The sequence below is a fragment of the Chroicocephalus ridibundus genome, chromosome 2 (genome assembly GCF_963924245.1).
Source record: "Chroicocephalus ridibundus chromosome 2, bChrRid1.1, whole genome shotgun sequence".
Lineage (NCBI taxonomy): Eukaryota > Metazoa > Chordata > Aves > Charadriiformes > Laridae > Chroicocephalus > Chroicocephalus ridibundus.
The window spans coordinates 144,879,312-144,896,768 of NC_086285.1; the positions used below are offsets into that span (position 1 = coordinate 144,879,312).

Consider the following 17,457-nt stretch of genomic DNA (forward strand, 5'->3'; position numbering starts at 1 on the left):
TATACACTTTTCATATAGAAGTGTCAGCTTTAAGCTCTGGATTTTTTTAAACTTTTCCTCACGTACTATATATCAATATGATTATAAATATATTTATCAAATTAAATTTGATTTATTTTATATCTTAAGAAAATTTAACAGTCAGTTACACAAGGCTGCAGCTAAGATCCTCAATCTTGCACTCAATATTCACACCTAATTACTTCATGTGAGTCTTTCCACTGACTTTGTAAGGATTTCTCATGAACAAACTAATGCACACTCTAGTGCTTATGAGCTGGGACCCTGGGACCCAGCTGTAATAGTAAAATATGTTTTAGTCTGGGCAAACTAGGGAAAGGCTAATCAGATCTAAATACTCTCCCTTGACTTATAAACTATCTCCATGGGAGAATAAAATGCTAAGCACTGCTATTTAATTATAATCTGGACATCATTATCAACCTCCTTTTATATAGCATACTCATTGCTAGATCATGTTTTCATTACGAGCAAGGAGTATTTGGAATGGAGTGGTTTTGATCCCCAAATTACTGTTTTGTGCTGGTGCTGGTACTGGGGTCAGTGTGGGTTTGCAAATAATTTTCAGAACTACTGAATCCTCTACTGTAGCCTTTTTTTTTTTTTGAAAAAAAAAAAGAAAAGCCTTTCTGCTTGCAATTAACAGTCTGTTATGGTTTGTGACTGTACTTCACAGACAAAACTAAGCAGCCCACATATGTATTGTATGTCATATAATATATGCTTTCATATAAATACCTACTCTTCATGGTAAAAGTGAAGTTTCTCAGTTTTCCCATGCTACTCTTCTGGGAACTTTGTGGAAACTCTGATGTCTAGATCAGATTCGGAACCAGAAAGTGCAAATGAGCCTTCCCCAAAAGAACAAGATAATGAAAAGGTCTATTGTCCAAGTGGCAACGGAAGAAAATCATAACATAGAGACTGATGCTGTCATAAAATAAGAATTCCCACTGCTAAAGCTTGCTGTCTGACCACTGGAAACTATGCAGAGTAAACCATACTATGGGTTCAGTGTTCTACAGCATCACCGTTAACTTTTATATGGCAAGTTTCTGAAATTACTGAAATGGTCGTCAGCTTCAGCTCTGAGCAGGGGTTGGACCTGGTGACCTATGGAGGTCCTACCTGACCTAAATTATTCTACAATTCTATGATTTAGTAGTTATTAGTTTTACAACAGCGATATCAGGAAGTCTATATGTGATTTAGATGAATGACTTAAAAATAACTAATAGATCCCTTAATGTTCTTTTATTTCATTAGAGTTGTAGAAAATCAAATTACAGATCTAGTGCACATACTCTAAGCCCTTTAGATAATGGAGTCCATTGTGTAAAAGGCCTACCATGATATTTACACCTCACAATAAAATTTAATGCTGATCTTTGCTCTTTCCGATACACTGTATGTTTTGGTGTGTATACTCATCAAGACACGTGTGTGCTTGTCTGAGCTCTCTGCTTGAATAGGCTTTTCTTCCCCCATCCCCAAGGCTCTTCTGATGGCTTCCAGAACGTGGTTGCCCTCCCATATCCTGTAGTGCCTTCAGCTACACTCTGCATACTGGTACTCATGTACAGTTCTGGGTTTGTGGGAATATTTGGCTGACTACCAAATGTCGTTCCCCTCCCTTCTAGGAACTGCTCTATAATACATTTTTGGGTCTTCCCTTTCGTGTTTCAACATGCAAGTTAATATAGTCCACTGTCACATTTGACTTTATTAGTCCAGGATACAGCTCAGCTGTGGCCATTTGTAGCAGCAGTCAGAACAGTTAGGTACTGATGGAGTTTTATCTGCAGCCCGATTGCTATACAAGTCAGGGGGACCTCTCAGTACAGAGAGCTCTGGAATATCTTTATAGCTGCCCAGGTAGGGATATGTGCTGGACAAAGAGAACCATATGAAAGCATAGGAAACAAAGCTGGAAGACTGTGAATCTGTGGTTGTCATCCTGTCCCCATCACTATGCAGACATGTCTGGAAAAGGCAGATTGCCATCGCATGTTAGGATCGTGTCCTTCTGCGGACACAAAACAAGGATGTGTGGCCCTAAAACTTCCTGTCAGGAAGTAGACCTTCATGGACCCATGCGAAGGATTTGTCCAGTCTCCTTGTGCTGGAGTACACAACTTCTGGTCCTAAGCCCACTGCAGATTTGTGTTACTCTTACTGTTTAGACACACGTTATTTTAGATTGATAAAGAACCGTTTCATGTTGCCAAGTCAATGGTTAGTTTTGTTGTCGTAGTTGCCTGCTGTGCTGTTAGGAAAGCTGTTTGCATTTTGGTTGTCTGCCTCAAAATACACCCCAATTACTAACTGACTTCTAGATAATTGGTTTCCCAGATCCATCTGATACTACTGACAGCATGAATAGCCAAAATTAGCCTCTTAAAAGGAGCTAATGAATGTGTTAACAAGGGAATACAGCTCTGCTGCTTTGCAGGACTTAGTGCAGTGGTGGATGGGTTTTACCTGCTTGAGTGCACATAGTGCCTGCCATCGGGTTTGGGGGGCAGACAAGGAATTTAGAAACTTAGAGCACCTGTAACCTTATTTCTTAATGATTTAACCATATCAGTGAGATGCAGTTGACAACTGTGATTTTAGGGGATTTCTACCTGTCCTGTGTTGCTGAGCCTAGTGAGGCCCTCCTTGTGCAACAAGGAGACACAGAAAATCCAGTGCATCATTTGGCGGAACAGGATGGCAGTACAGTGCTCCTTTTTAAGGATGAAGGCAAGATGGTGCTTTTTGTTGATGTGCTAAATATCATCCTCTTGATTGTGGGCAGCAGCCCCACACCTGCATAGCTAGGGACAGATATTTTACATTGTGGGACTCTGCAGGACTCTGTAGCTATTTTGCAGAGCTGGAAAATTCCCGTCTCAGCAGTCTGACCCAGAAAGACAGGGGAAATTATTGGTACTATGTCCTGACACTCATGCCACACACAGTGATTTTAATGATTAATGGACTAGTAATGCCTATGCTGGCTTGTGGATACTGAAATACCTTGGAACATGTTATAACTGATAGTTGACAGACTTTACAGTGCCTGCTCTCCTTGATTTTTTTACGTTCTGAGGTGATGGGATTAAGAATGAGATATTTTGTGGCTTTCATGTAATAAGAGCTCATTGGTTTTCCAAGTAACTTACGGTGCTTGCTAACTGGGGGACACAGACTCTGATTTTATTGATTTACAGAGGTCGCTTGCAGTTTCTTTAACTTCAGTAAAAGCTTTTGCTATAACTGCAGTTTTCTGCTATCTTAAAAATGGGTAGATAATAAGGAGTGCTGAAAGAACTTCAGAATGTTTTCCCTTTTATGCGCTTATGTTCTTTATAACTTAAAAACACTGAAGTTAGATCTGCTGGCAGCTTAATGAAAGTAAATGTCTGTCTCTCTTAACTATCAAACAAGGAAAACTGAAGACAGCCTCTATAGTGGTAATAACTGCTGCCTGGGGTGCTTTTTTTGTCTTCCCTTTCCTTCCCATCTATGATGAGAAATTATATAGGGTTCAAGAGAGGGGATATTATCTGCAGTTACTAAAGGTGTTGATGTTCCAGGTAACTGCTGAGAATTGCCCCTTCTGTGCATTGTGGCAGTTCTAGTGGCAGCTGGAGAAGGTGGAGAGGAAGGGGTTTGTGGAGTGCAGGAAGGGGTTTGTGGAGTGCATGTTTCTGATTTAGCCTTGGACTGCAAGATGAGGAAGAAGACCACCTAGAGGAGCAGTAAACATGAGCTGAAACATATTACTTCCGAATTTTTCCAATTTCTTTTTCAGCAAGATCTGCCCAGCAAAGACAGGTACGTTTTTAAGGTACCTGAATGAAAAAGAGGTAGCCTTCCAGGCCAGTGGAAGGGTTTCCCAATTCTGTGTGAAAGAAATTTCCCTGAAGTGGGGTAAGAGATGGAAGGACACTGACTTCACCATGAGCCACAGAGTATCTCTTCTCCCTTGACGTTACTTAAGAGTTATCACACTGAAGAGGACAAATCTTAATAACGTGCACCATGCAGTGGAGAAAGTCATTGATTTATCAGCACAGCACTGAATATTCAGTAGTGCCTCTGTCCAAAACAGCCATCAATCCCTTATGAGGAGACTTCCATGGAAAAATATTTGAAAGGGTAGAAACAGGCTTGTGTTGTTTGAGTGCTGTCCAACAAAGGAAGTAGGTATTTTAAAGATGAAGTCACAATTTCATTTTTCAGTATTCTTACACTGTAGTTCATGGAAATTGAAAATCCATAACAATGCATCAGAAAATTTATTTTGTTGCATGGTTATATGGCTAAGCAAGCACAGGTAAAATTGATAAGAAAACACCATGGAAATATTTAGTTCTTGACTAGCAGCCAGTTAGGGACCAAAGGAAGCCTGAAAAGAACAAGAAAGCCTGTCTATTTACTTGCCATCTTCTATGAGAATCTCCTTTATACCAAACATCAAGACAGCTGCAGATATTGCAAGCAGCCGTCTCCAGATTGTACCTCTGTGAGCAGCAGTTGCCTGTTTACTCTTAGGAGCTTCTTCACATGTCCAGCAGACCAGCGTGCTGTGCTGACTGCTCCAAGGTTGCTGTGAAAGCCCTGCATAGGACCCTCTTCTTCCTCTCTCTACGGGTAGAAAAATGGAGTAGAGGAAGCCATTGCATCTGGTGCTCAGCCTGGTGGAGCCCCATGTATTGCTCCTCTTGGTGTCTTTTGCTTTTGAGGTTTTTGGGATGTTTTCCATGCTGTGACTTGGTCTTGGGTCTGCCCGTGGAAGTTGGCTCCCAATGGCATAATGCTGAATACTCCTGCGGTGACAGCTGGAATTGAAGTGCTTGAAACATATTTTCCAGGTAGCCAAAAAGCCATGTTTGTAACATTGGTACTTTGGGAATATGTTCTCAGCTTGGTAGACCAAGGCTTAGCCAGCCTGGATGTCATGTGAAGCTGCAAAGGGCTGTGTCAGCAGCCTGGCTTAACCTGCTGGGAAAATGAGGTGCTAAATACCAAATGTGGTGCAAAACACCATCCAGCTTCCAGAGTGAAGACAAGGGATCTTGCAGAAGACCCAGAAAATCAACAGAGAACTGTGGGAGGACTGTATGCAGAGAAGCCATGCAACCACAATGCAAACTGGTCATGTAAAAATGCAAGCAGCAGTGGACACCAATAGGTACCTGGAACTAGAGCAAAGCACACAAGTCCAGACTGTCATCACTTCAGGAAAGCAGCACAGAAGCTTTCAGTGTGGATGAAGGGGCGGCAGCGGGCTTGGATCTGTGGTTACCACATACACAGCCTTTGGCTTTGGGAACTTGTTTTTTTCCTCATTGTGAATGGATGCAATTTCACTTTAATTTTTATTTTAGATTATCTTATACATCAAAATTGTAAGAGGCAACTAAAGCTGCCCTCTGTTAAGCATTGCTTTCTCTTGAAACAGCATTTTAAAATACTGTTTGTGAGGGTAGGAGTATGTCGATAATATTTTTTTTTTTTTTCAATGAGAATTGGATCTTTTTTGGTGGAACTGTAAGCAAACTTATTTTCTGGTTATCAAGCTGGTAAGGATAAGGAGATCTAAGGATCTAAGGTTTCTGAATCAAAATGAAGTACTGTTGAAGATAGAAGTTATGCTAAGTTTGAATAAAAAGATCCCCAGAAAACTAGGCACTGTTATTCAATGCTTTTGTTTCTTTAGTACCCCTTCCCTGTTACTTTTCAAAGGGACTGGTAAAATATTCAAAATTGAAAATTTACTGCGTTAGCATGTTTCAGAATTTGGTGACAACTAATGAATGCTTATGTAGGCATTTCGGTTTATATAATCGGCTAATTATAGGATATTTACATGCTCTATAACCATTTTTCTAACAAAATTCAAAGACTTAAAATCATAGCAAACACTTTTTTTTCCCTTGTTTCTGAAGTTGCTTGGGAATAGTTGTGAGCCCAGTGAATTTGAAAATTGCTACCAAATATCAAAAATTGCTGCAAAGTTATAAAATATGCTAAGTGCCAGAATGTAGGAGAGTATATTTTGGGATACTTTGCAGAGCTGGTAGGACTGTCCCGAGTTACTTCTTTATCATGTTTTTTTTTGGCATCGTCCTTTTAGTGGATGGTTCAGTGACATGTGAATGTGCTCTGCCACAGTATTGTTGGTTCTCTATTAGTGTGCCATCAGGAACAGGTAAAGTGGCTTTAGCCCAGTCCCCGCATCTGTTTAGGATGGATAGGAAGGAGACATGGGTTAGGCCGCTGATAACTAGGTAACAGCCAGATCAACCCTTTGAACAAGCTGTTCATGCTTGGTTCCTGTGACAGCCTTGCAAATAAGCATGAGAAATATTTCTCTACACTCCCTAGCGCTCTGAGTGTGGCTTCTATGTTTCTAAAACAGTGGTGCTAGAACCAGCATCTATCCTTGAGGTTCATCTACCTTGTGTGCTGGAGGAGCAGGCCAGAGAGAAGGGAGGTCTTGTATAGCCCTTTGTTGCTGCAGTCCTGAGAGGTGAGAAAACAACCTGGGAGAAGCTTTCGACAGTAATCTCTGGCAGTAACAGCTGTTGCCTCCAGATTTTCAGTGGTGTGAGCTGTTTGCAGTGTCCATCTGTTCCTGACTAGAGCACCAGAAATACTGGTGTATTATTAGTGTATTATTAAATACCAGAAAATTTAATTTTTGTTGCCACTATTTCAATCGTCAGCTATTTACATACATCTCTTTCCTAGTTTGAATGTCCTTAAATCACAGTTTACCTGTTACTGAATAGTATTAAAAGTTTAAGCAAGGCTGGGCATTTTGAGTGCAAAGATTTGGTTCATTTTGCTCTCTGGCATATACACCAGAACATGGTGTTCGCGTTTGGGGATGCTGAGTGGGATACACAAAAGGAAAAATAGATTGATAGACAGAAAAATAGAGCGATGTGTGATGGTCATGCTGGACAGACTGAAGAATGGTGTATAAAATCCCTATATTAGAGAGAAAATACTCAGAATTTTATGTTCTGCCAGTTCCTTTTCTTGCCTTAAAAATAATTGATTATTACGAATGACTGTAAAAATCAAGACATTTTAAATGTTAACTATGAACTTCAACTGAAAATACTTATAAACACTATGCAGGGTCTGCTAACTGCCGCTTTATTATGTAGATCTTTCTTGAAGGTGTAGGTATTGTTGCATGCCAGTATATCTGCATGTGTGTATGTGATGGGAGGGAAGCAATGCAGCTGGGTGGCTGATACGGTTACAGCGTGTCTTTTTGTGTAATCAGAGCTCTCATCTCCTCTTCTTTATTGCAGTTTCACATCCTTGAATGTCCCTCTATTTCTTGAAGATGAAGAAAATGATTGCATGCTTCTTTCTGCTATTCGGACACACTCTGATTTCCGCTGCCTCTGTCATGGCAAAAGATCTCCCTGGAGGACATTTCACCCGAAGACGGGATGTTAACTCACAGTCTCTACTAGGTAAGTTATAAAAAAAAAAAAAAAAACACCAACAAAAACCAAACACCACCACCTCAAATACAAATGATAAAGGGCATGAGCAGCTGACCCAACCTTGGCTGAGTTAGTTTATAATAAAAAGGAGGTTGACATTTGCAAGCAGGAATAGAGGAAGTTTGTTAACCAGTTAGTAGCTGTTGAAAGGTGTTTACTTTTGGGGTACTGGATCCACTTTATGTAAGTGGTACGAAATAAATTTTTGCTACAGGACTGTTGTCTTGGAAGAAAGACCTTATTTTCACTGTTTAGAGAAAATAGATATTGATTCATGGAGGTTCTGTCAAAGCTGCCTTTTACCATGCCAGCAGGTTTTAGCTGTCTATATGTATGTGCTGTGCGTAAGGATGACTGAACGGAAGTCAGTGGCTATTGAAATGGGGCTTATCATGACATTACTTTATGTTAATCTCTTCATTTTCTCAGGTTAATTTTATTTGTAATGAGTAGCTCATTTTTGCTGAGAAGAGGATCTGGCAGTTTTAGCTTGTGGCTGTCATATTTTAAAACATGAGGTTCATCTCTCTCTTGTTGATCGTTGCCTGTACATCATCAAGCAGTTTGCTGGTCAACTTTTTCATCTGCTAACAGTTTGTGACTTGGAATAATTTTCTTTTGCCCACTGTTTAAAGTACTTGTCAGATTATGAAAACATAGCATGGATGAGGTTTGGACATGACCCATCATTAGGGATTCACGATGCATATCAATAGTAGATCTCTCTCCTGCCAGAGGGAGATCTTAAGTGGCCTTCCTTGCCATAAAGGTCACCTAACCTAGGTGAACACGAGGAATGTGGAACGTCCTGCAGAAGGTGTATTGGGAAGAAAGAAGAAGAAACAAAGCCAGAACAGGGGAGAATGGGTGACAGAGAGGGGAGCACCGAGTTTTATTAGCGAAACTCTTCTCCAGACAAAACCTAATCCTTTAAATATGTAAAATTCCATAAAGTACCATTCACAACCTGTCCTTTGTTAACTTAAAACCATTGGTTTTCAATTCCTATAGAATAGATATAATCCAAATGACAATACGTTTCCCTTTCTTATTCGTATTTCTCAAAACTAACAGATGGGGTTCTGCAGCTGAAGGCTGAAAACCACACTGTGGAGATCTAGTCCATGAAAAAATGTGCATGTGGAACAGCAAAGAGAAATATGCACATTCACACCTTACTCAACAAGACTCTCAAACTTTCTAAAAATCCTAAATTCTAAAATGTGATTAAATAGCAGCCCCTCCTGAATATTTTAGGGCCCCCAGCAAATACCCTAGGTGAGCTTATTACTTTAAGAAATAAACTGTCTCTCTATAAAAATTAATGCAATAGCAAGGTGTAATGTGGAGAAACTGAAAGGTGTCACATTTCTCAGCTTGCCTTTTTTCCCTATGATTTTAAAAATTGCTTTTATAGCCTCTTTTTCATATTTTAAATAGTGGAAAATATATTAAAAGAATTAGCACTCAATATAAATCAAAATGTATAGATGAAATTATTTCTTCTTTAAAAAGGCAAGCGATTTGTGGTCCCTGTAATTTGAAAATTCTGGATCCCTATTCAGTTTGGCATGTGCAGGATGCAAACAATTCTTGCAGCTCTGGCTGAAAGAACCTTTTCAAGACATTAAATGATGCAAGAAACTTGGGACATTCTCTGGTCCAGCCTGGAAAAGTACGTGGCAGTTTGGAGTCAGACTCATGGGCCTTGCATTCTATTATAATAAATTAGGTCACCTGCTTCAAATTCAGCAGTGCATATAAACAGTGGCATGGTTAAAACGTGCCTCTCTATAAAGAACAGAATGTGTAAAATGCATGCCACTCTCTGGAAAGCTGTAGTGTTCCTTAAATGACATGAGAAAGAACGGAGCCAAACCATGATCTCAGTGACATCAAGTCTATTGACTTAATAAAATCAGTCCAGACTTACAGCAATTTAACAGGGATCAGAAGCTGTCCCATTCAATATAATACGTGTATTATAAATAGTGGTGGTGATGACAATCGCTGCTGTTGTGGAAAGACTTGGTTGGCAGGCAAAAGTGAGCAATAGAGCTGCAAAGAACCAACAGATACCTGGAAAAGTAATAAAAGCTCAGGTTGGGATTTTTTGGGGGGTGGAGGTCTCTATGTTTCTAGGGCTAAAATGAAGGATTATGCTATGTAAATAGTAGTAGTATTAAAATAATTGTATTCCTTTTTTCTTCATTTTACCAGTTTTTAAAACAAAAGTGTACTGCTGTGGCAACTATTTACTGGTAAAATACTAGTAGTGGCTATCTACAGAAGTAAAATTCCTTGTGCCAGGAAACTGACAGCATAAATAAACAAAATGGAATGGACAAAAAATCCTGTGGGATTGTCCATATAGAGATAACAGTACTTTGGGATCCAGCTTTAGGAGGTTTTAATTTTTCGGCAGCCATGCACTAATACTGCATAGATTTCTTAATCGTCTTGTTAGAACTAATAGCCTATCTGCTTTAACGAAGGTTTCAGAAGGAATGAGCTATCTTTTCTATGTTTTTCTTATCACCAGTCTTTCTGCTAAACCTCGGTATGTGTTGTCTTAATTTGGCAGATCTTTGCATCACTTCTTGTTTAACATGATACCTTTACAGCCAATTATATTTGTATATAGCTAATTATTTCCATTGAAGATCTGAAATTTTTTGTGCAAGGATCCATTGAACATAAAGTTTTGGAACTCTCTCTTTGGCCCTTGAAAGCCAAACTGCTTTGAATAGGTTTGACTTTTCAGGCTTTTCTTTTCTTAAACACTGAATCAAACTTAAAAGTATTTAAAACTTGTCAATTGTGCCAATTTAATTAAATTTCTTAACACTTCCTTAAATCTTGCAGCATATTAATTGTAGAACATATGTAGCTGGTTTAGTGTTAGAATATACATGTGTATTTCTTATAATAACAGAATTTGTATTAGATTGCTGGAAAATAATGTTTTAATGTGGGTGGTTTTGTGTTTTAAAGGATCGTTTCCATAGTCTTGCAAAATCTTGTGAAGTAACAGAACGAAATAACATGGTCCATTTGTCTTTCCTGTGGAAGAGGGCGGTCACCTCTCCCCTTAAGCGACATATGAATTAAATTTTGCCTTCTCTTTCCACTCATCAGTAATTTGATCCCAAGTATTAGATCTTTGGCTTTATCCTGATTCTTTAAAGGAAATTAATCTTTTGGTTTAGCATCTTCTCTTTTAAAGGCTTTATCAGAGCTCTGAAGAGTTTTTACTGAGCTCTGTGACAAAACCATAGTTCCTGCTGAGTGCAGCTGCTTTGTTAGATTACACACAGATCATTGAAAGCACAGTTTGGCAGCTTAGCATTAGGGTTTGGATACTAAAGAAAAGCAGTAATGGAAATATAGTTGGCTACATGGTTTTAAATATAAAATTATGTCTATTACGTTAGCTAATTCCATTCAGATATAGCTGAAATGGACTTCAGCACCTAAACACGCTAACCAAGAGCTGTGTCAGTTGCCGAGAGTGGTGAATCCCATACTGTGATTTCAAGGCCACGGTCAGAGGTCCATGGCACCTTTCAGCAGGTTCCATGCTCAGAAGCAACAGGTACCCAGTCCTTGAAAGATGTAGCTTTTTTGGTGTTTGATGATGTGGAGTTTTTTTGGTGGAGGGGATTTGGGACCTACTCCCTACTGTATCTTAATAATTTATTATAAAATAAGGCAAGGCAAAAAATCAACACTGTGGAAAAACCACAAATTTTTGTGTTTCGTTTTTTCTTGGTGAACTCTGTTCTTGTAAACTGGGCATGTATTTCATGTCACATGGGCATGTTTCTGTGGTGGAGTGGATGCATGGGAATAATTGAATAAAGTGTGTAATATTCTAAGCAATAACATTTCTTCTGTGCCTTAGGAATACAAAACATGCACCTACCTGGTTTTGAAAATAACTATTCATGTGAGGAGAAAGGCTCATTTAGAGAGCATTCGTTTAGATACTACATGATATTAGAAGAAAGAAACTACAAGAGATTAACTGATACGCGCAAAATTGAAACAGAGAGGGGAAGGGCGGCCAAGAAGGAAATGTACTTGGCTCCTGTTCAGTAGAAACTGCTGCTAAACACAAATGTCCCTGTCTGTGTTAAATTATATTTTGCAACAAAATCTATAATGATTTATCTCTTGGTTGTATGTATATGATTCCACTGATAATACGGAAGGAAGAAATATGAAGTACACTGAGTGCTCACTAAATTTATGTGCTCACTCACTACAGTCAGTTAAAATTATTCCAAACATTCTTGTAACCAACCTAGTTTTTAAACTCGTGTGTATGTAATTTTAGGGCTCAAGATCATTATCAGGTTAACCATTCTGGGTTAAATTTTAGCTGCAAATCAGAGGGGAAAATATGTGACAAAAGGGAGTCTGGTCCATGATGCTACTGAGGAGCGCAGGTAAGATTTCTGTTTAGTTTTGGTTGAATTAATTGTACATTTATACACTAAGAGCTGGCCAGAGATCTCCAAATCCTGCTAATGTGGACTGATGAACCGACATGAGATGATAGCTGCTGTAAGAAACTCATTCACAGCTTCAACACATGTGTGTATGCGTTATTTCTTTACAGACGTACATCCCTGCCAGGTTTTTTTGTCCTCAGAGACATTAAGTAGACTCATTGCAACTGAAGCCTGCATTGTAATTGAAGTCAGAATTGTGTCATGGTAACTATATAACGTGTTTGACATACTATGCTGGTATAGTATTTGGAGAGATCAGAACTGTTCCAGGCAACACATACAGGTTGGAAGAGGCTGCAAATTGCATCTTTTGAATGATCATGTGTTTAGTTAAAATATAAGCAAAATCCTTTTCCAATTAAAAGATAACTAAACTTTTATAAGGATACAAGGTAATCAAATATATATCAATTTAGACCCTCTCTAATCAAAACATAAAATTGCCGTATAAATATAGATGTCATATTTGGAAAGAGAGAGAGCAAAGCATTTTACAGTCTGGTAAATCACCTGTTTCTTCCTTCTGAGGTGCATAGGTACGTCTTAGAAACATTGTACCTCAAGGCATTATTAGCAGTTGTATGCTTTGCTTCCCAGTAGTGATTGTCTCAATAGCTGAGAGATCTCCTGTGGACTTTATGCCAAGTCTTTAAACTGCAGCTTTCACCTTAGTCTCTCAGCTGTCAGCCTCTCCTCTGCAATAGCTGTTGTCTGTTATCTGCCTGGCTGGGGTCTAAAACAGGAGCAGGAAGGTTGCACTTGCTCAGACCACCCCACTCTTTCAGATTTCTGGGATTTGTTCACAGTGGGAGACCCTCTCTCTATGGCTCTGAGCCTTGGTAGCCTGGCTTGTGCTGAGGCTGTGCCTCCCAGCCCCTCACAGGGATTCTGGAATCCAAGAAGATGAGATCTGAATGGTGATCGTATCTCTGCCTGGCCAGTTGTTCCCTGAAGAAGCTATAATCCCCTAAGCAGGACCAACTGATGAGCTATGAGGGCTAACTGAGACCAGGACAGACCCAGGGCTTTGTGTCCTATTCTGAGTACACTCATCTGCAGCCAGCTGTCATGGAGATCAGAAAGTCTGGATTTTGGTCTGTGTTGGCAATTTTTAACCTCATAACAACATTATGTTTGCTGACTTTGTATTTAGTATTCATTATTAATTTTCAAGTCATGTGTCAAAATAGTATTCACTTTTCAGCCACTTAAAGGGCAATTCAGTAATTAATGCTATCTGAGATATAATTCTATGTCTAGCAGCGCAAGAAATTTTCTGTTTCAGCAGTATTTCTTTAATGTGTGTTTCCTCTAGCAAAGCCTTTTCTTTTCCCTCCTTCCTCCTTCCTCTCTTCTCTCTTCTCTTTGTTTTCATATTCCTTTATCTTTTCCCCCATTTTTTTCCCTTTTCGCCTTCTCCTTTTTTTTTTTTTTTTGAAGTGGTTTGTAAGTTTTCCACAAGGAGGAAAGAGTACTTGCTGGTGCAGAAAAAACTGGGTCATGTACTAAACTGCAAATGCTCGTTGTGTTTCTGAAATTCCTACAGCCCCCACAAATTACTGTGAAATACCATTTCTGTTTGAAAAAGAGTTTGCCTTTACAATAATTCAGTGAGTAAAATTATGAACTCTGGTTATATGTGTATATTCTCAAAGCCTCCGCTCTGTGTTTTGTCTTGAAGGAAGATGAGGCCAAAAGAAAAAATACTGAGTGTTCAAAAGTGTGGTGGTTTTGCCTTCATTGCGGGTACTTTTAACTTAATAATTAAAAAAGCACATATGTGCAAAATTAACTTGAAAATCCTGGAAACAGCATTTACATAACTTAAGGAATGTCTCATTTTATAGGCATGAGTGGGTAATCAGACACTATTGTGATGGAAGACAACATGCCTTTAAATTGATTTGAAAACTAGAAGACACCGTCTGCTTATTTAAGTACTGATGAAGTGGTAAAAATAATGGAATGCCAGTGGGCATGATGTCCCACATATTTTGGGGAGCAAAGAGACATGGTATACGGCACTATCCCATGGTGCTGTTTATGAAACTGTTCTGGAAAAGAGTCTAATACTAAGACTGTTACCAATGGATAGAAATATTTTGTTTCAGGTCAGCTGATCACTGAGTAATGTTGAGGTTGCTAACAGCTTTCCTCGTAAACAAAGACATGAGCGGCTTTAAAAAAAGTATGGATACAAGTTTTTAAAACATTAAGTTAGTGTCCTGAAAGGAAACAGCACAAACTCATTAAGGTCACATTTTTTCACTGTGTTTGCTACACTACTACTAGCAGCTATTTACTTTTTCTCTTTGTTTCTTCTCTAATAACTTGTGTGTCCTTCCAACAGTGCCCCAGGTAGCTCAGGCAAGATGGGAGTTTCAGATCTTCAAGAAGAAAGATACAAAGATCATCTTCCTCCATGCAACAGCCACCTTTTTTTGGTGTTGGTTGTGATTTGTTCTTTTCCAGATGTGTGCAGGAAAAGACAAGAGTCACAGGCACAGTAAATGCCTCCAGGCTGTCTGTGGGAACTGGATTCAAAGTAACATTAACTGTGTGTACTAGGAGGCTTCTCCATCATGGCACAGAAAATGAATTCCTCTCCTCTCATGGGTGCGAGCTGCGCTCAGCTGAGAGCATGTAACATTTGTTTTTCTTGGGAAGAGGTGGGTAGATGTTGATGCTGCTGGGCCTGGCGTGGGAATATCAGGATGCTTCATTCCTCTGTCCAGGTGTTCCCCCTGCCTGCAAGGGAAAGCTGCCCACTCCCTGGTCCTCCTGACCATGAAAGAAGGCTTCACTCCTGTCAGGAAACCGAGCAGTTTCCATCTCAGAACACCTGAAATATACAAAAAGAACTAAGAAACTTGAGAGTATCCTTACACCATAGTCTGGCTTCATGCCAGAGACAGCACCAATCTCAGTAAAGAAATGGAGAAATACTAGGAGTCAGTTTTTTTGGGACTTTGTATTAATAATGACCTTGATATTTTGTAAGGATGACAGGAAAGGAGTAGAAATAGTGAGGTGAAACGAGAACAAGGTAATGGACCCTCCTATAGTGACTGATAATGAAGCGTTTGCATATAAAAGGAAATGGAAATCTTTGGACAAGAGCCTACTGCTGTACAGTTCTCCCAGAAATTTTGAAAGTTCAGAAAAGATTTTGTCAGAGGCAATAAAGAAATATCTGGAGGCTGTGTTGCGTTTAGAGAGCGTTCCCAGATGAAGAAATTTGTAAGGAGGAATGGGTGAGCTGCCAAACTCATAATGAATCTTTGGGTTGGGGCCAGAGGCCCATGAGTTTGGGGAACGGCGCAGAGCAGGGATGAGGCCAGGGAACAGGGGAGCAGGTCTTGGACCCAGGGTATGTCCCAGAGACAGTAAGAGGTGGAGTCACCTGCAGAACGGAGTGCCGTACATATGTGTGCCAGGAAAGAGGTACTGAGCAGTTTCTCACATTTACTTCAGGAACTAGGTGTGATTATATCTGAAATGCACTATACCATCCTTTGCTCTTCTTTGAATTAAAATTAAAAAAAAATAGGAGAAGTTAACTTGCACAAAATGTCTCATTAGAGTCAAGAAGTGCTTGGAAATACTGCTATTCTTCATTTACTGTTGGCAACAACCACAGAGTGTGTTTTCCAAACAAAACCAATGTTACAGTCACTGCTGTGTACTTCATGCTTGGTCTTTGCAAATGAAGCTACTGCAGTTTCCTAGAAGGTGTATGTAGGTAATAAATAGATATATCTTTCTTCCCATCAGAGTATTTTGCTCTTGGTATATTTATGAATGAATTCCAAATTTGAGTATCCTTTATTTGTATGATTGTATGGCAAGAAGGAGTTATACCAAGATTTATAAAGAAAGAAGTTGTAAAGAAAACAGAGGCAAGTAAGGGTGAGGGGTAGAGGGAAAATCAAATAATAAAGTGGCAAAGAAAGAAGAGAAATTTCGGAAGCAGTTTTATAATGTGCTAGCTGGGAGAATCGTTTTCTCCTCTTTTATTTAATTCTGAGTGAAGACTTTTGTTCTGTTGCTCAAAGATAAAATCTAAAAATAAACCTGGTATTATTGCTGGCAATGTCGCAGGATGTGTAGTTTTTTGTATATACATTACTATGGAGTGAGCTAAGAAACACAATATATTGAGTCTTAAAATTGCCATTATTGCATTGCCTGCTCAGGCAATAATTTTTCTGTGATCTCATTTTTTCTTAGCTGATCTCATCCTTCCTTTTTGCTTAAATTGTCTTAGTCTATAAGAAAAATCTTCATGGAACTAATATTTACTTGTTATAAATTACTTGTTCAATGTCATAACTTTGCTGTAGTATTTACCAAATTGAGCTAACCTCCTTTTGCTTTGCATACAGTAATAGCCTTCTTTAACATTTATCCATTCTCATGTATTAAGATAAAGACCTACATAACCAAACAAGTAATATCCATATTTTTAAAAAACTATTAAGGAGTCATAAAGATGTAGGGCAACAATAGAAAATAAAGAACTCATTTTTAAACAATCAATCTTTTCAAGGGAGCTGGCTTGCAAAAACTTTTGAAAATTTACCGTCTAAAATTTGTGTCCTTTGAATGTGTTCGGTTTGAATATCCCAAAATGGAAATGTCTGAAGAAATTAAACAGTGCCAGGGGACATTCTTGGGCACTGGGACTTCACCATTATTGTTGCTGTTAAATTGCTGGAGCGGTCTCTGGCCCACAGCAATCATCACTCCCTAGGCAATCTCCATGCATGGTTCAGAGGCTACAGGGGACGGGGATTATCCTCAGTAGGCAGTTTGCATACAGCCACTCTGTTTTAGTAGGAAGGTGGGTTTCATACCGTGGATGCAGGCAAGCTGGCCTCTGAGCTTAGCTTGTAGCTCTCTGGCACTGAGACCAGTGGTATGAGACGGCCTGCTTCTGTACTACTAAATACCCTGAGTTTACAGAGTGGTTGCATCCACACTGCTTATTAGGATGGGCCCCTGGCTCATGAAACTTCCCATATCGTGCCTGAGGATTGTTTGAGAAAATGTTAATTGGCCTAGGCCAAACAATACCAGGAACTGTTCTAATGATTTAGCAGCTCAGAAGATTCAGTTCCAATGCCCATAAAAACTCCCTGGCGCTGCTTTAGTTATATTAAGGCAATGTAGCATTAGTTAGAAATAAGCTGAAAGGGTACAAACATACTCTCAGAGACCCTGGGTGGGTGAGCTAAGTCAAAGCAGTGTGTGTCAAAGCCAAAGTAGGGGTTCAGGACTGAGCATGATTTGCTTTGAGAAAGAAGCAGAGGGAAACCTTCAGGCATCAGTGAAAATAATTTAATGGAATTTTCATCTTTAGAGGAAACTAAGATGCTCAATGTGAAATATTCTTTTAA

The 17,457-nt window shown here is 39.3% G+C and overlaps 1 protein-coding gene across 4 annotated transcripts in view; it reads left to right on the forward strand.

The window, feature by feature from the left end:
* The window catches only part of MATN2 (matrilin 2), a 79,448-nt gene that overhangs the window by 2,072 nt on the left and 59,919 nt on the right, over positions 1–17,457 (forward strand). For all 4 annotated transcript variants that reach the window (XM_063327249.1, XM_063327251.1, XM_063327252.1 and 1 more), the window contains exon 2: positions 7,341–7,508. In XM_063327249.1, coding sequence (XP_063183319.1) covers positions 7,355–7,508 — 154 coding nt within the window. In that variant the 5' untranslated portion in view covers positions 7,341–7,354. The remainder of the gene's footprint in view (positions 1–7,340; positions 7,509–17,457) is intronic.